At 40.8% G+C, this 19,781-nt stretch overlaps 1 protein-coding gene across 2 annotated transcripts in view; it reads left to right on the top strand.

Moving 5' to 3' along the window:
• Window positions 1-19,781, top strand: part of PACC1 (proton activated chloride channel 1) — a 166,417-nt gene that overhangs the window by 17,120 nt on the left and 129,516 nt on the right. For both annotated transcript variants that reach the window (XM_069233924.1, XM_069233925.1), the window contains exon 2: window positions 5,787-5,889. In XM_069233924.1, the coding sequence (XP_069090025.1) occupies window positions 5,787-5,889 (103 nt within the window). The remainder of the gene's footprint in view (window positions 1-5,786; window positions 5,890-19,781) is intronic.

The following is a 19,781-nucleotide window of genomic DNA, read 5'->3' on the forward strand; positions in this document are numbered from 1 at the left end:
GGTACGTAAGAGCCTCCAATTAGTGGAGCATTGCTTACGATTTTCAAAAGATAATTTTGCTACATAAATATCAACTTTCTCCTCTTAATTTTACACCTTTACTTAATAGGCTTTAAAAAGAAACATTTTAACAATAGTATTAAAGCGAAAATGACGGATAATAAATATACATTTCTGCATAAATGAAATTATAAAATTACTAGAGAGCACGCAGTGATATGAGGAAGTACGAAACCTAAAGTTAAATGTTAAGGTAAGTGGTTAGGGAAGGAAAAAGCACCTAAATATCTTGCCTTCACGAATGTGTCCAATTTAACTTCTTAGGGGCACGAGGCCTAACCACTAATTCACTCTAACCTGATTTTCACACAATATTTTTTTTTCTACAAGAAATGTGCATTCCGTTTGAAAGTAAGCTTGAAGTTGTTCCCTGTCCCAGTCATCCATTCCCTCTTTTTCTGGGGAGACATGGGGCTGGGGAGGAGCCCCTTCTCTGGCTACAGGTGTATTGACATCTTTCTCTGGCCTTTTCCTGGTGTGCAAACATAATTTTCAACTTCATGGGCCAGAGTTCTTTGTGTAGTTTTCCTGCTGGCAGCAGGCACTGGAGGCAACATTTAGTGACATTTAATGCTTATTACTGACGGATGGATAGAAGGAAAACAAGCAGAAAAAAACAGATTTTTCTAAAATTAGTCTTAGTGGGTTTTCGGGTAATATATGAAAAAAGAAGAATGAAAATGAACAAAAATGTATTATGGTTAATTTTTATATTTAGTTATAAAGACTAAAATTCATAAAATATTGGAAATGCATTTTTTTATTAATGATTTTAGCAATGTTGGGTTAGTTTTACTGTTAAGGCTAAGATGAAAATTAAAGTTAATGTTTAATTGTTAGGCTTGGAGCTGTGATTAATGTTTTTCTTTGAGTATAGATGAGTTTGTTGGTTACATAGCTGTAATAATTGTGATGGGGTAGGGAAATTAATGATTTTAGAATCACAGGATTATGGATATAATTAATATATAGCCTACGTTTCAGTTAGGGTTGTGATTAGGTTTATATTTAAGGTTAAGGGTGAGAGTGATATTCATTTAAATGGTTCTTCATAGATGTCAATGTAAAAAAGTGAATTTATACTTTATAGGTCTCTTATGATTTGTTCATCATAGAAGTGTTTCGTCATTTTTGCGTCATTTATTATCACAGATTCAGTTTTCTTGGACCCTGTGGTTTAACTCCATCTATGTTGAAGCTGCTCTCTACCCTTCCATGAGAAGGGCAAGAAGACCACTCTGTCTAGCAGTGGAACCCACAGCAGACCAGGCAGGAATGAAATGTTTGGGTGCCAACACCCCAAATGGCCTTAAGAAACAAGGGATTAGTTGATATAGTTCCTCTCCTGTAAGGTTAACTCTCAGGGCAGGAACAACAAAAACAGAGATTATGACATGTATATTATGTAATCAGGTTTTTGGTAGTTACATATACAATAAATAGCTATGATAGAATTGATTGAAGGACCCTATACTTTGCCTTTTGTGAAATATTGGCCCCTATCCACACTGATGAATAGTATATTGCGCTCTGTTCATCTGCATGTATACTATACAGGTATGTATTTAGCTTTATTCAACATATGTTTATATATGTATTTGCATATATATATATATATTTATTCATTAAAAAAACAAATGTTTAAGTGACGTTATAGTTAGGTGAAAATTTCAGTGACCACATACATTTATGAACTCAAAATACACAGATATTCACCACTTATAGTTATTTTAGTAACTATAGCTCATTCCCTAAGGCAACTGTAACTCGCTCCCCTGCCATGCACGGTGGTGTCATGAGTAATATACTTTCAAATGTTGCAGTGATGTTATCAATGATGTCATAGAAAATGTCATGAGTGATGTAACATGAGAGGTAATTAGCAATGTACAGTGAGGGTGCAAGTTATATTGCTGTATTTGTATCCGATTATTGGGCCTCTTTGTAGGCTTCCACAGGAACATATTTTGCTTTGGATCATTGGGAGACTGTTTGTGCAGAGTGCTGGGCAAGTCACTTTTCATTTGTGTGTGGTAGTGATTAGCAAGAGAAAGTCATGAGTCAGAAATGCCAGGGAGAAATTACAGGTTTACCAGTAAAAATTCTATTTATTCAGTATGTTTTTGGAAATATTGTGAAAAAACATGCATTCCTTTGAGGGTGACACAATTAATCAGAGAGGAGGGAACATGGAATGTGTTGGAGAGTTGTGAAATGCTGGGGTGTTAAATAGGAGTTGTCAGGGAAGGCTAGTTTTTAGGTTGCGCGTAAGTGTACAACCTCTTGTATACTTTTCAAGTAGAATTTTTCTGTGGGCTTAAAGCCATTTCATTTGTTTGTTTCAGTGTCCTTTAAAAATCCTTGTTTGCTAGTGGCCAGTCATGCTTCTTTGCCCCTCCTTTTTTCTTTGGGAGCAGAGACCAATCACTGTATAATTACGCTTTGTTGTGTTCATCTGTTGTTTGGGGGACTTTTTTTCTCTTCGTTTCCTGTTCATGTTCCGTGAAGCCTACCTTTTCATTTGCAGAGCATCCTGGTTCTCAGCTTAGCCTCACTGTAAACAGGGCTGTAAATCAGGCTGTTACCTTGGTCACATTTGCTCTTCTTCGGTTGTCTGCACCCTGCCCCACTCCCGCTTTTTTTTGGCTTGGACTCTTTTTACTGAGTGTGCCTGTGTGCGGTCCCCGGTGGTTGGAACGAGGGCAGAGGCCAACTTGTTTTGTGTACGTTTAAATTGTTATGAAATGTTCTTACTTAATTGTATTGATCCTTATGCCACTAGGCAGCTTTCTAGGTTCTGTGTATATCACCAAAGCATTGATATTTATTTATTTACAATTTATAATATCTGTGTTGAACCTTAACCTGGGCAGTCTCTAGCCAAGGGTGGTGTCAATGTATTTCACGTGAATTCAGGTTTCCCCTAGTGCATCAACCTCTTTCCAGCTTGTAGCCCTGACCTCTGCGCACAGCTCAAGGTAACTTTCCAACAGGAAGTGTTTCGAAGGGAATGGCTGGGGTTAATGGCGGCCAATGGCGGCAGTGGTCATCTCGCTGCACCAATGAGTGGGCCGCAGGGGAGGTGCCAGGCGGCAGGCTAGGTTGCAGCCCTTGGGCTGTTAAACTGGAAGCAGGCTGCAGGGCTGCTCTCCCTGCACATACTGGGGTCTGTATGCTTGGCTCCCTCCGCAGCACCGAACAGGGCTTTACTGAAAGACAAAGGAAGATGGAGAAGATTTGGCGGAAAACTGGCTGCAGGCAACTCTATCTGTCTCTGCCTCCCTTACTTTTCCATTGTCTGCACATGTACGGGAGGTGGACAAAGGGGACTAAATGCGGACAGGCTTGGGGCGTTTGTTGCGACCCCTCACCCCCAATAGGCAGAAGGCCTGCAATTGATTCGTAAGAGAAATGGTAGGCTGTTGCGGTGATCAGGTTTCTTTAAAAATGTGATTTCCTCCAAACAGCCTCCGACTGAGATCAGCGAAATTTAGAGTCCCTCTGGAAAGAAAATGTCTCTTGCAGTCCGAGCATTCCTTCCTGCTTTACCTCCTGGGTTTTAGGTGTCATGAGCACATCCTTCAAATATGGCCTGGGGTTATTTATCTTTACCTCCAGAACAGTGATACATCGGAAAGGTTGTTGCTAAGTGAGTAAAATGTAAGACGTCCTGGTTCTGACACCCGTTGCACAATGGAATCTTTTCCTTTTTTTTTTCTTTTGGTGACTAATACTGCCTGTCACTAGATGGACTGGATGTCATCAGTTTGAAGAATGAATGGCTAAGATGTCCCCACCGGTGTTCGGACTCAGGGACCTTCCAGTTTGAAAATGAGCATTGCAGCAGGTGTGCAACTTGATAGCTGGAAGCCCAGAAATCCGCGCTTACATATGGAATGGTTGTGTGTATTGTAAGAGGTTGCAAGATTAACCAAAGGAGGGAAGCAATCCAGTTCTACGCAATGTACTACAGTAGAAAGGGGTTAGTGTGGCACAACAGGGTCTTGCTGATTCTGCTGCAGTGTTTGTTCTTGCAAAGGGAATGAAGAACTGTGAAGTTCTTAGGATTTGAACCCTTTGTTTCTTGCATCCATCCATTATGATTTTCCTGTTGAATGCAGTGAAATGACAGCCCTAACTATGAGGGGTGTAAATGAAAAATCCTTGCAACTCCTTATTAGAACAACATAGAAGAAGCATGTGTCTGCACTCTGCAGCCCCCCATCTGCTTTAACGGGTTGCCTAACCAAGGAGGGGGAAGCACAGCTTAACATGCCATCTCCCTTCGATGTTGGGCACCGATGGTTTCAGGTTTTGGCTTATTGTTAGAACCAAAGTGCCTCATAGATCACCTGCAGCCTGACCGCTGTCTATCTTGGAAGCTGTTTATGAACTGTTGCAACAGACCAGGTTAGCTTCTAGATTATCGAAGTTTACTGCCTGCTTCCATTGCATGCCTCACTGGCACACATTTTATTTTCCTAGTGATCGTCTGAATAGGCATGTGGTCGTGGAACTTAAGTGCCAGTTTTGAATCCAATATGTACTTGCCCGCGTGAGTTTAGACTAGTATTAACAGTGTTTGATTTTCAGGTTTTGATTTGCAAGCAAGGACTTTGAAGGTCATTTGGATGTAAATTCATGCAACCAAGCTGCATGGTGTATGCTGAGCCCTAAAGAACAGGATCTGATGTCTGGCTTTCCCTAAGCTTTGAACACTTGGGCTTCAGTTGGGTTGGTAGGAATATGGCGTTTTCAGTGAAGTGGATGGCCTTCAAGCACTCCTAGGAGTTCCCAGATGTTTGCTTTGTGGCAAATGGGGATATTTTATGAATTTGCAACTTTTGATACATTCATTATAGGTAATTAAGTTATTTGTTTTTATGTACCGCCAGAATCCAAACTAAAGCAGTGTAACTTGTCTTTTCGCGTCTTCAGTTAATCTTCCTTTTTATCTCACACAAAAAATCATTGACTATGTAGATCCTTCATAGATTAACACTTACTTTCAGTTCATGAGTTGATCTCGGCGCATAATGCCTCTTATGCTTTCTAGGGACTGACTATATGGTTACATGACCATGTTTCTTAAAAATGTTATTTTTATAGTGGTGCCTTCTAGGGGCTGTTCCGAGCATTACAGTCAAGATACTACAATATTTGCTGCACTTGGTGGGACCCCAAAATACATAATAATTAATGGCAATATTTCCATTTTTTGCTGCAGATAGAGGAAGAAGGTAAATGGAAGTGCTTTAGTTATATGCAGGACCACTGGAATTATGTGGCAGAGAGGAGCAAATTATGCGTCAGGGTTGACCAATTTATGTGGCAAGAAAAGTCCAGTTGTGCATTTACAACGCCAAAATCTCTAACTCAAGCAAATACGAGACCTGTTGCATTGCAAATGCTTGTTACTTTTGACCCTTAAGTGCTTTGAATCCTCGACAAAGCCATCAGTGTTGATCCACAAAAATGCCAATATGGTGAATACACAGCACTGAGCCATGAATGCTGAAGCAACGACCTTATTAGAAGATGTTTCCATAGAGGGTTAGTGATGTATTTTCCCAGCACATGACATAGCTATGATTCATTGTCTCTGACTCGTTAGCTACTACACGTATAGATAATGTTGTTAGTTCCTTCAGCATCTACAAATAGTAAAATAAATATTTTTAATTTACATTATGATGGTATTAACTTGCATTTTCTTTTTCCTTTAGCTAGGGGAAGAAACAGAACAAGCAGTGTTGGATTCTCAACAACAGCAAGAGCCCGAAGAGGATGAACATGAAGATGAAAATGACAATCAAGATGTTTTACAAGGTTTGCATTTGGAAGCAGAAAATAATAGTTGCATTATGTTATGACTAATCACTCTTGTCTACTCCGGAGAGGTCTTGGACACATTCACTGCACCTGCAAACCTGGGTTCCTTGTCAGCCACCTTAATCCTGACTTTTTCCCACACATCTCCCTTGGTTTCCTAATAGTAATAGTGAATGAATGAAGAATGTATTGTGGCACCTCCAGTTTAAGGGTAGCTGAAGGCCATTGTAATAGTAGGCCGACCTTAAATCTACATAAATTGTAGTGAAACCATTACCTACATTTGTTCCTGGTTGTCAGCATTTTGTTTTTTTTATCTATCTAACTTACTCAGTCAAATATTTTGGTAACTTTTGGTAACTGTGTGTTGTAAAACATTTTCACCTTTGCCCTGATGATTTGTAAAGTAGTGTGCATATCAATTTAAAAGAGGAGCCAGGAAAGTATTACTCAAAAGTGATAAAGTAATGATAAATAAAATAGCTGTGGTAAGTCATGCAAAAGGTCACCCTATAACTATAGATTAAAATAAACTCATGCAGTCCCCAGTTGTGCTCTTCTAAAAGAAGTGTTTGGCCTCTGGGGTTTCTCTTCTGCCTCAATTTGAGGAGACGCTTCCTCATTTGTAGGGCAGCCTAAACCTTTTCTCTCATGCAGTCTGCATTTAAAGCCAGTGAAATGTTGGATTCTTATTCGTTTTCGTAAAGTTTTCATTTACGATATTGTTATGGGCTTAGTTTCAAGATTGTTGTGTGCATTTAATATGGTTGTGATGAAGTCTGAGGTAGAAGAAATGCAATTTCCACACTATTGCATCTGCCATAGAGAATTTGTGTCTCCCCCTTCAGCGCAACTGTGAGTATGGAAGAGTAGACTACGTTGGTGGGTGTCGAGAATCAGGTTTGTAATGAGTTGAACGGTCATTGAGTTGTGGTGGGTTCCATGGTTGTACGTTTTGCAGCTTAGCGTACTGCAGAGCTTGCCAGTCTCTGCAAGTGTTACAGATTTGAAGGGGATATTTATGCAGCGAGAACTGCAACAATCTTGTCAATCATTAATAATGGTACCCAAATCCATTTGCTCTCTGTGACTGATATGAACTCTAGACCTTTTTATCAGAGGCCTCAAGCAATAGATTGACATTCTACATTTGGTTACCCAGAGAGAGGTTTTCAGACAGCTATTAATGGTGTTTGGAATGCATTCTAGGGCCCATCGTTATATACCAGTGTCACTTTCAGAGCTCATACAAAGAACCCAAGAGGACATACTGATTAGCTTACCATCATTTGTTTGAAACATACATGGAAATAGCGTCGCCTATTTAAATTGGCATTTTTGAGTATGTAAAGTAGTATTCATGTAGTCCTCATTTACGTTCTCCTACATGCCTTTGTGAATGTGCCCCCAAACATTTAAAATGGGAATACATTTGGACTATTCAGGGGAATGCTATATGCAATATGGTCCTATATGGTCCTGCACTCTTTGCACTTTCTCTAATAAGATTGAAGTAGGAGAAACATTTTATTTTATCGAAATTGAAACCAGTGTGTGCTGCAATGGAAAGAACAAATACAAAGTGGGAAAAGATTTAAAGTTAGCCTAAGCATAATGGTTTGTGCTGGAAGGGAACTCCCTCCTGTACTAAACATAAGCTCGACTCACATCGTGCCTGTAATGTTTTGTGTACTACCCATGTTATTCCAGAAACATATATGTTGCATGCCATTTGTTCAGCAGTTATGATATTTCTGGGAGGTATGCAAGTGAATAGAGGATCCTGTATAATATCTGGGTCTGGATGGGTTTTTTAGCAGAAGATTGACGGTTTGTAAACATTAGTTGTAATAATGTTTATCTTTGAAAAGTTGCATCTACATTTCAGCAGAGAAAGAAAACAAATATACCAATTCACATTGCATAAAACATTTATGTAAAATTACATATACATGGTTATGTTCCCTCTCTCGATAAGTTTGGACAAGCCCTCTTAGAATCTAGATGTTTAATCCTTACACCAGTTTAGCCCAATACTAGCCAGTTCACCAATATGAAGAATCAATTACTATACTGACCAAATATTTTTCCATAAGGTAGGAAGAAAAGTTGAGGGCAAAAATAATCATACTATTGCAAACAGTTGGACAAACCATCCTTATCCTGTTTGAATAGCCCTTAAATATCTTATGTTTGAGCCCGGTCTTCCTTTTCTACCAGGTTGTATTAGGGGAAACTGGGTACAGGCAACTTGATCTTGGGTCTGATCACTCACAAGGTGAAAATCAGTGGTCTGCATTCTGCAGGATATCCTGTGTTTTTTAAGAACATATTATAAAAATTATTTAGGAACAGAAAGTTGGCTAGAGATTTTCGGAGAGTTTTCTAGCACATGTGCTCGTCTCATGTCTAGATGCTACCTCCCCTATGCTCTTCCTTAAAGTCAAGAAATATATAGCCAGCCAAAATCCAATATAAAAACAACTGATATGATTCAGGTACATAGCGGTATAATGCTCTTCTTGGCCTGCAGTCAGTCTGATAGCAAAATAGACTCAGTTGAAAACCAACACAATTTCTTTACATTTTTTCATATTTATGGTATTTAGCTGTTAAGGTTTTGTCAATGACATGCATATTCAATGTACCTTGCAGGGCAACAATACCAAAATACACTCCTGACCACTGCTTGTAAGCACAAGTTACATTGATTATAGCTTAGTTCTGGATGCCAAATGTTTCCATTGTTTGTTAAACAAGTGGGCAGTTTATACATTTTGGGGGTCATTCTGACCTCGGCGGTAAAAGGCGCTTTCCGCCGGTCAGAAGACCGCCACAACACCGCCGCGGGTGCGGTAAACCGCCACGGTCATTCTGACCCGCAACTGGCAAACCGCCAAAAACCCGACATCCACAAAAGTCCGCCACACCAACGGCCAGCGAAAAACTGGCGATGACCAAACCTCCACCGTCACGCCAACAGAAATACGCCCATGCCATTCCGACCCACAAATCCCCGCAGCGGTCTTTCAACCGCGGTATTCCATTGGCGGTACACACCGCCGCGGTCAAAATACACACACCTTTACAAAACACAGCCACATTGGACAATTTAAAATACACACACCTGAGACACATACACACACCACTCCCACACACCCAATACAATATAAAACACACACCCACATCACCCACAAACCCTTACAACCCAAAAATCCGACAGAAGGCCAGAGAGAGACAGCACAGAATAGAGAACACCATCACACAGAGGCAAATCACACCATCACCCACACAATATCCACGCACAAAACACCACACATCACCACACATCACCACACATCACCACACTCACCACACTCTACAACACATACACCACCCCACACCTTATCCAAACCACCCCATGGCACCCCAAAGACACCCCCGGTTTTCAGACGCTGAACTCCGGGTCATGGTGGAGGAAATAGTTCGGGTAGAGCCTCAGCTCTTCGGGACACAGGTGCAGCACACCACCATTGCCAGGAAGATGGAGCTATGGCAAAGGATAGTGATCAGGGTCAACGCTGTGGGACAGCATCCACGAAATCGGGACGACATCAGGAAGCGGTGGAACGACCTACGGGGGAAGGTGCGTTCCATGGTATTGTTAACGCGTCCGTCTATGTTAATTTATACACATCAGGACTCGTTTTAGGTCGATGAATCTTTGGGCCCAGTGGTGAGACTCCGCAAGACGAGATAACCAATCAATAAGTCAATCAATATGTCAATAACATTGTCAAAAGTTAGCATCAAAATATATTTCGCTTTAGTCATTAATAAACCTTCAGCACAATCATGACCTTTCAGTCACGAATAACCACACCTTAATAGAGATTTTAGTGAATTTTATTCCCTATTGATTACAATCTAATAGTAAATGCATTAGTCTCAAGACCAAGAAGCATATGAACATAATCACAAGGTGACAACTACGATAAGCTTTCAATAATGCAAAGACCAGGAACATAAGATAGTTATGTCAATAAGAACAGATCGCGGTACATAATACCTCCTAGAGGTCTCAGTTCAGCATAGCTCCTCGTCAGTCACGTCAATTCCGTCAGTCTAATGAATACCTCATCTAACTTCGAATTAGCATTAACATGTGGGGCTTCATGTAAAACAATTTAGAACATCAATTTGGAAAAACGTCTAACTAAGATCTCTAATCAAAATATACAGCAGTTGGTACCTAGAAAGAAAAGGCAAAATAGATTTCATTAGTAATGTTATTACCCTCCTCTGGATAGGTCAGCATACAGGATCAGTCTTCGTCTTCAGGACATCAGTTAGATCACCGTCAGTCTATCTAAGTAAAGGCAAGGGACACTCTCCCCTTAAGGAAGAAAGTGTAATGGGCAGTCTATGGGCAAAGATTATTGTCTAGTCTCAAGTCACCAAATAGAGTGACAGAGTTTCTGGATGCAATCGACATCATTCCCTACCTAATGCGTCTTGTCTCCTCTGTCATGGGTTTTTATCCCTTTTTCCAAAATACATTTCCCCAAAATTCTATTGGTCAGTCACTACACCCCATTATTGGTAACCAATCACATTATTCATTAAGTAATGCATTTGTCATTTCATGATATCTGTCTAAATCCTAATTGGTCTTCATAATTGACGTTTTTCGTAGGTGGCATATCCGGGGTTATTTCATCTCCTTGGCACACATCTTGGGTCAAGAGTTCTCTTCTCCTCGCTTTATTGTCCTTGAAAGTATCCATGTTTGTTTCGAAGTCTTATAATTTATACTAAAAGCTACTAGCATGCGAATGGGAGAGTCTTGAAATGTTGCGAATAAGTAAAGAAAAAGAACAATTGCTGGGTCATGGTCTTTTGCAAGTCAGCACACTGGAGAAACAGAAAAATACGCTTTAATATGAGAGTTACACAGCTAATTCGTGACTCATGCTAACTTAAGATATACGAGTTCTAATGAATGCGGTTTTATACGTAATAATGCACACAATTATAAATGATTATTTCTTCTAGTTGACATTAGTTTACACAGGTGAATAATTCTCCACGTTTATTAATACATTTCAATTATTAATGCAGCATTGTTAAACATAAGCATTTCACGCCTATGACATGTAATATTTTAAACTACGCTCTCTCAGTCCCTCCTCTGATGACGCTCGTCATCACACAATCTTTTGATCTTTTAATTTTTCACCTTGCGCATGATACGCATTTCAACATCTTGCCCTTTATGTGAGCTTTCCCATATTTCATTGAACATTTTCTCTCTTTCACTTTCTTCATTTTGTCCGGCTCTTTTTGACAAATTTCTTTTTATTTTGTCATTAATTTTGCATGCCCCCCATAATCCTAGTAGGCAAATCAAAACAATTAATAGACCTATCATAATTTTTGCAAGTACCCCATTCCAAATGTTGGTAAACCAGCTTCCCACTCGGGCAATTCATTTCCCAAATTTTTCCCAAACACCAGGTTCTTTTAGATCCTTCAAATCTGTACTATCTCTAGTAAGGTTAGTAAGCATGCTTCTAATTTTCTTACTGTTGTCAGGTATGAATGAACAGCAATGACGTTCATTAAGCATTTTGCACACACCTCCACTCTTTGCTAAAAGAATGTCTAAAGCAAGCCGGTTTTGAAGAGTCATAGCTCTTTCTGCAGCAAGTTCAGTATCCATCAGAAGTATTGCTCCTGTAAAATTTGTCAGCATGTTATCCACAATAGTAGACAACTTTTGAATTTTCATGGAATTTAAGATAACCCCAACTGATGGGATTATAGCTCCAAATATAGCCGCCACTGATTTTCGCTTTTGTCTAATATGTTGTATTTCCGAAGTTTTAGGTATTTGTTTCAAGTCATAAATCTGGTATATCTTTGGGAATACTAATCCCAAATAACATGTCCCTTACCATCCCTTTGGGAGACGGTAATATGCATTTAACCCACAGATGTAATAGATTCCAGGAATCGCTGGGTCTTGTCCATTTAACATAAAGGTCCATTTACTCTGAAACAGAAACACATGTCTACATTCACTCGTACCTACAAATAGATTGTCTTGATCAGACTTAGGCCTATATATACACAGTCTACCTACATGTAATGCATCTAAAGCTGATTTGCCTTGTGTTTTAATTGTCGTGTAAGCATAATCATTTGCGTAAGTACGTTTTTCTAAGCCTTTTTCTAACCTTTCATTTAATGCTTTGCGTCTATCATCTGTGTGATCTAAAAAGCTTTTCTCTACAGAAGACAGTAAGCAAGTTATATTATTGCGATGTGCATAAGCAGTTCCAAATGTAAGTGTTGGCTAAAAGAATCCTCTAACTATTTTAATATCATTCTCTTTAGCTAACTTATTTAAAAATTCAATCACAGGTACTAAAGAAAACACAACATCCAAATTTGAATAGAAGTATTGCACATGCTCTTGATTATAAAATCTCGTTAATAGCAAGCTACAGCTAATCCCATAAGTAAGAGGGAGGCTATGATAAGTAACTCCCTCCTGCACAGATGAAGGAATTTTAGTGCACACATAACAATCTTTCGCATCCATAGTTTCCACATACTCGTTTAGTAAGCGATAGAAGACATTAGTAGAAAGTTCCCCTTTTGCATTAGTTTCCTCATGCAGATGTCTGGCATCTTGCTCAAATTTCTCCCACGGTGATAGTTTACTAGCAGTAGTAGTCTCAGGTTTTGAAGTTGCATTAATAGTTTCTCTCTCTCTCCACGGCATTCCTACAATCACTCCCACAATCATTATTGCACATACAACACTCACCATAAGTCCTAACCAACCACACACCTTACTTCCTTTGCTACTATAAGCCATGTTTGTATAGAATCAGAATAGCAGATCAACAATCAACTCAAGAAGGTAAACTCTTTCTGCGTAATTTTACAGCGTCTTCACTCACTCCAGGACCCTTTTTGTCAATTCAGATTAGCAGCTTGTCGTAATTAGGTTTCTTGAAGTCAAATCCGGGTTTAGTGTCACTTTTCCAGTAGTTTTCTAAAGTCTCTCTTTCTTTTCAGTTTTTACGATATTAATTTTATCAAATTTTTTTTCTCGTAGATTACCTTCAGGTACCGTAGTATTGGCCTGGCACTTCTCGATCAAAGCAGAATGCTAAGAATTCTTGTTGCCATTCAGAGGTTGTAGCATATGCCCATTCAAGACCTGTGTATCTTCGGTTTGCTATTCTCTTTCTTTTTAATCTTCGTTCACCTTGTTGATCTCCTTCACTCAGATCATCTGCCTGTGAAGTATCGCTTTCTTCTATTATTGTCTCGTTTGCTATTTCCCTTATTCTGAAATGTGGCTTATCTGGCCAATTATCACCTCTGTGTGTTTTGTTTCGGTGTTTTCCTTCAGGACGCTGAACAGCACCCTCCTCTTGTGATATGGTGTTTTCTCTTGACGGACTTGCAACTGGTTCAACTGCTTTCTCTCTGCCGTCTTCCCAATTCTACACTGTACTCAGGCTCCGAATTGTATTCGTCTACTTCTGAGAGAACCTCTCCTTGTCTTAGTTCTCCTGCTGACCCAACTGAGATAGGCTCTCTGTCACCTCTTTCGAACTCACTGTCAGCTTGAGGGACAAGGCTGTCCTCAGTGGGCTCTCCCGCAGTCTCAGATCTTTCTTGACTGATTTCTGTCTCCGAGACCTCTCCTCCTGAAGTTGCTGTACCGGAATCTTCAAGTTCCACTTCAACAGGACACGTTACCCTCTTTGTGTGACTGGCATGTATCCAGTTGGGAACCCCGGCACACTTCACAGCAGTAGTGGTAGTCAGTATTACTTGATATGGCCCCTTCCAACGTGGCTCAAGACACGATTTCCTCACGTGCTTCTTGACAACCACCCAATCGCCAGCTTGCAAAGAATGTCCTGGTTCGCCGATTGGCGGCAATGTGTTAGCTTCCACCTGGTGAGAGAGAAAGCAAATCACGTCAGCCAAACCTTTGCAGTAATCCAACACCATATCATCTGTAATATTCACCAGTGCATTTGCAGGTACCGCTGGTAACCTCATTGCTCTACCCATGAGGATTTCATGGGGGGACAGTCCAGTTTTCTTATCTGGCGTGTTTCTCATAGACATCAGTACTAGAGGTAACGCATCTGGCCACTTCATGTTTGTTGCTGCACACATTTTTGCTATTCTTGATTTTAAGGTACCATTCATCTGTTCAACTAGTCCTGATGCTTCAGGGCGATAGCTACAGTGCAACTTCTGCTCAATGTTGAGTGCTGCACACAGAAGTTTGATCACCTCATTGTCGAAGTGTCTTCCCCTATCTGATTCTATAGAAACCGGAAACCCGAATCTTGGTATTAACTCTCTGAGTAGTAGTTTTGCAACTGTGAGACTGTCATTCCTACGTGTAGGGTATGCCTCAATCCAATGACTGAATACACATACAATCACCAACACGTACTTCAATCCTCCACAAACAGGCATTTCAATGAAATCCATTTGCATTTTGTTAAATGGACCTCCAGCTCTTCCAATGTGGCTCAAAGTTACCACTGTTCCTTTTCCAGCGTTCATCTGCTGACAGATGACGCACCTGTGACAAGTAATTTCTGCGGCATGTCTGAATTTTGGATTGAACCAATCAATTTTAAAAGATCTGATCATGGCATCTCTTCCTAAATGTGCCTGCCCATGATATAATCGGGCAAATTGTGACAAAAGACTATTTGGCAAAACCAGCTTTCCTTCCTCTGAAACCCACATATCATCTGCTCTTTGTACACACTGCATTTTTTGCCAGGAACGTTTTTCTTCTTTGCTAGCACGACTTTGTAATGTTTTTAATTTGTCTAAGGTATCAACCACTCGTAATGCTAGACTCAAGGTTGTGTCGTTCTCAGGTTGTGGTAACAATTCCCACTGCTCTTTAAATGATATACAGTTTAATGCACAAAATCTTGCAACCTGATCTGCGTAACCATTCCCCATTGACACAAAGTCTTGTGATCTGGTGTGAGCACTGCACTTCACCACGGCAATTTCAAGAGGTAACTGAATCGCATGTAACAAATCTCTTATTTGTTCTCCATTTTTCACTGGTGAACCAGAGGAAGTCATGAAACCCCTCTGCGACCAGAGTTGGCCAAAATCATGTACAATTCCAAATCCATATCTGCTGTCAGTATAGATTGTAACTTTCAAATTCACAGCAGCGTGGCAGGCTTTTGTAAGAGCTATTAATTCTGCCACCTGTGCAGAAAACACTTTCTCAAGCCAAAAGGCCTCGACTATGCCAGATATAGTACATACTGCGTAACCAGCTCTCAATGTTCCTGTTGAATCTCTTAGACAGGACCCATCAACGAACATAATGCAGTCGTTTTCTTTTAACTGGGTATCCTGTATGTCTGGGCGAGGTTTGGTACAGAGCTCAGTCACCTCAAGACAATCATGCTCAAATTCTTCCCCATCTTTGATTTCTGTATTCTCATTGGGAAGTAGAGTTGCTGGGTTCAGCACAGTGCATCTTTTTAGTGTAACATTTGGTGACCCCAGAATAATCGTCTCATATTTGGTAAGTCGTGCATTTGTCATGTGTTGCGTCTTAGTTCTTGTCAACAGAATTTCAACAGAATGTGGGACCAATACTGTCAAAGGGTATCCCATGACTATGCCCTCACACTGTGAAAGGCTTTGACCAACTGGTGCGACTGCTCGCAAACAACCCGGTAAGGCTGCGGCAACAGGGTCCAAAGTAGCTGAAAAATACGCTACAGGGCGATTTGCATCTCCGTGGACCTGTGTTAAAACAGACAAAGAACAAGCATCACGTTCATGACAGAACACAGGGGTGTGGAATTTATTAAAATATCTACTTGTCCAGGGGACAGGTTGCTTCTCAAATCTACTTGTCCTGTAAAAAGATCTACTTGTCCCTTTGGTGCCATGTAGTGTGGCGACAAATTATGGCAGCAATCTCATTATGTAAGAGCTCTGATAATAGCCTCTCTGATTATGCCAGGGCTACTACCATAGTAGGGCTTGAATACTTGCAGTTTCAATCCCTAGTGTAGCAGTTTCCTTATTTTGCCACCTTTCTGCAGATCTGCATACTGGGGCTGGAGGAAGCAGTAAGCAATAGTTCCAGGGCTGGAATGCCTTTGAGTCTGCAAACCTACTAACCTGCATGTTTTAAAGATTTTCACCAGCTTCTCTCTAGTATTTTCCCATTATAAGATAGGTTGGACATTTACTCCTGACAATGGCAGAATTAGAACTTCTTCCAGGGTTGGGAAGAAAGTGGCCGGAGGGAAAATGAACTTGCAAATGCTCAATAGATTTTCACATGAGCAAATCTACACATGCGTATTTACCCATGCTAAAATACAGTTCACAAATATTTTATAGGGGTACGACATATACCATGGGTGCACTTTTGTGACTTTCTTTAAGAATTTGGGGCCACATGTAGGTAGGTTCAGATTTGCGACCCGCAAATTGCGAGTCAGAGCGACTCTCAATTTGCGATTCGCAAATCCGAATGTAGGATGGTGTCCCTGACACCATCTGTGATTCGCAAGGGCTTCGCAAATGCCCACCTAGTGAATAATCATGAGGTGGGTCGCAATTTGCGACCCCCTTGCGAATAGCGGCCCTCACATGGATGGTGGCCTGCTGGAGACAGCAGACCACTATGTCTGTGACTGCTTCCTTAAAGGAAAACGAGATGCATTACAAAAACGAAAAATTTAATGTTTTCGTTTTCTGAATTTTTTTTTACAGTGACATTCACAATGGGGAATGGGTCCCATGGGGACCCCTTCCCTTTTGCGAAAGTGTTAGCACCCATTTGAAATGGGTGCAAACTGTGATTGGTTTGCGCCCGCAGTCACAAAACAATCCTACATTGCACTGCGAGTCGCAATTAGGAAGGGAACACCCCTTCCTAATTGCGAGTCGCAAACCTGTTTTGTGATTCGGTAACCAAGTTACTGAATCGCAAAACTGGGTTTGTGCATCCCAATGTGCTTTTTGCACGTCGCAAACAGCGAAAGTCGCTATTTGCGACATGCAAAAAGCTACCTACATGTGGGTCTTGGTCCCTAATTAGGTCTGGTGTTAACAAAGACATTTTGTTTTTATTAAACTTCTATTTCTCTCTCTCTTTCGGCTGGCTTTACTGTGAGTGATCACATTCTGCTCTTCCACAAGGAGCATATTGGCACACAAAGTAGTTTTGTTCAGTGTCAGGAACTACAATGGCAATCAGTGACGTAACGAAACTGGAGGGTGCCCCTTTGCAAAGAACATGGAGGAGCCCCCTCTCCAGACTCACTCAGGGCAGGTGCTGTGCTGAAGGGGCCCCCTGGAGGGCGGCTGTGGGGCCTTTGTTATGCCACTGGTGGCAACATGTGCTTTTAGAGTTCAAAAACTTTTGGGGGGGGGGGGGTTTCCAGTGTTTGTTACAATGTTGAGGGCCTCGTAGCTCCCACAACAATAAAGTGTTACAAAAAGCCATGTCAAAACAAGACACGCATTGATGAAACTAAAAGACTTATAAAGATATGTCAGATCAGTTGGCTTTGTCAGTGTTTGTTTATTTTCATGCTTCCCATAATCGTGTTGAAAATGGTTACACTGATTTTCCATTAGAAATATTTTTGGGAAATACTAGCATGCATCAACACATTTTACTAAATGACACTTCATTTGCATCTAATCAGAGAGCATTCTGGGAAGCATTATACTTAGCCTCATAGCCTTAACTTTTCAAACATGTGTATACACGTTTTTTTTTTTTTTTGTACTGGAACCAGCGTCAGTAGTGAAGTGTGACCTTAAAACATTTATTTACAGCACTCACCCTAATAAGGAAGGCTTTCAAATAATGAACCATAAATACAAGTTCAAACAGCATTATCTTTTGGAAACACATTACCTCAACTGCAGAAAGTTCCACTCTCTGTACACAGGCAGCCAAAGGGTTTGTGCTGTAGGGCGTTGGGCCTGCTTGTCCCAAGGACAAAGTAAACATAAAAACTTGTTGCCCTTGACCCCAAACAAGATGTCCCAGGCGTTGGGTGATAGGAATTCCACATCCCTGGAACAACAGAAAAGGTTGCTCATAATCGGGCATTCCCAATGCTGGAGCCCTACACATGCACTCCTTCAGCTCTAAAAATGACTCAAGCTCTTCTTTTGTCAAGGTGATTGTGTATGGTTCATCTTTGACCTCTTTTCCTGTCAATTTTATTAAGGGATTTGAGATGATCGAGAAATTGGGTATCCACTGGCGGCAGTAACCCACCATTCCCAAAAACATCCTGACATCTCTCTTTGTTGTTGGGGGATTCATTTGTAAAACAGCTGTTATTCTTTCTTTTGATATTCTTCGGGACCCTTTCTCAATCAGATGCCCCAAATATTTCACTTCTTTTTGACAGTATTGCAACTTCTTAGGTGACACTTTATGTCCATTCTTTCCCAAATGATTCAACAATGCAATGGTATCGTATTTACAGCTGTCTCTGGTTTTGGATGCAATCAACAAATCATCGATGTACTGCACAGGAGTTGAATTTAAAGGCAGCACAAGAGGTTCCAAATCCTTCTTCAATATCTGATTGAAGATGGATGGTGACTCAGAAAACCCCTGTGGAATTCTGCACCAGCTGTACACCTTATCCAGGAATTTGAAACTGAACAAAAATTGGCTATCTTCGTGAAGAGGTATTGAGAAAAATGCTTGTGATAGGTCTACTACAGTAAACCATTCAGCATCACAAGGAACTTGGAACATTATTACCGCCGGGTTAGGTACCACAGGGCAACATTTTATCACAATTTCGTTTATTTTTCTCAAATCCTGCACGATTCGAACCTTTCCACAGGGCTTCTTTAAACCCATAATAGGTGAGTTACACGGACTGCTCAAGACTTCTTTCAAAACTCCCTGTCTGAGAAAATCTGCAATTATCTGTGTCACTTCAATGAGGACATCCTGAGTCATGTGGTATTGTGGTACTTGTGGGAACACTGCATTTGGCTTTATTTGCACCTTGACTGGTCCAACCCCCTTGATTAATCCGACCTCTTTTCCAGTCAAATCCCACATTTTCTCTGTTACAGACCCTTGTAGATCAGCAGGTAGATCGATTAGGGTGAACACTGGGAATAAAGTAATTAGAGGGTAATCTATATTCGTCTCTCCTCCTTCTATGAATTGACCCTCATCTCCTTCATCATCACTGTTTGTCTGAACTTCTATTCTATCGTTGGAACAGGTAATTGAACATTTGGTCTTACATAGTAAGTCCCTTCCTAGTAAGGACACTGGACTTGAATCGCATACAACAAACCTATGCAGGCCTTGGAAATTTCCAATTTCAACCTGTACTGGGTCAGTGATTGGATTTGTCAGATACTGGTTAGCCACACCAACCACTCGTATGGTGCGCCCTGATAGAGGTAGTCTCGGTACTTCTACACTGCGAACTGTAGAGCGTGTAGCTCCTGTGTCAACTAAGAATGAAACCTTATAGCCCATTACTTTTCCCTCTACATATAGGCCTCTCTGATCTACCTCTAAAGAGGCTGCAAGCCTGCACTCTTCACTGTCTGAGCTGTCGTCTGACCATTCTTCATTCATATCATTTTCACCTCGTAATGGGAATTGTTGTACAGTGTTGTTTTGGTTTGTTACCTGGCCTGTGACCTGCTGAGGAAGCGTCACCTGTTGCTGTCCCATCAGAGCTAGGGGTAACTGCATTTGCTGTCTAGGCACCATAGGGATCTGCTGTTGCATTGGTTGTACTGACTCGGTTTGGAAACGCGGCATTTGCATTTGCTGCATGGGTTGTACCCCTGGCATTTGC

This window comes from Pleurodeles waltl, chromosome 5 (genome assembly GCF_031143425.1).
Source record: "Pleurodeles waltl isolate 20211129_DDA chromosome 5, aPleWal1.hap1.20221129, whole genome shotgun sequence".
Taxonomy (NCBI): domain Eukaryota; kingdom Metazoa; phylum Chordata; class Amphibia; order Caudata; family Salamandridae; genus Pleurodeles; species Pleurodeles waltl.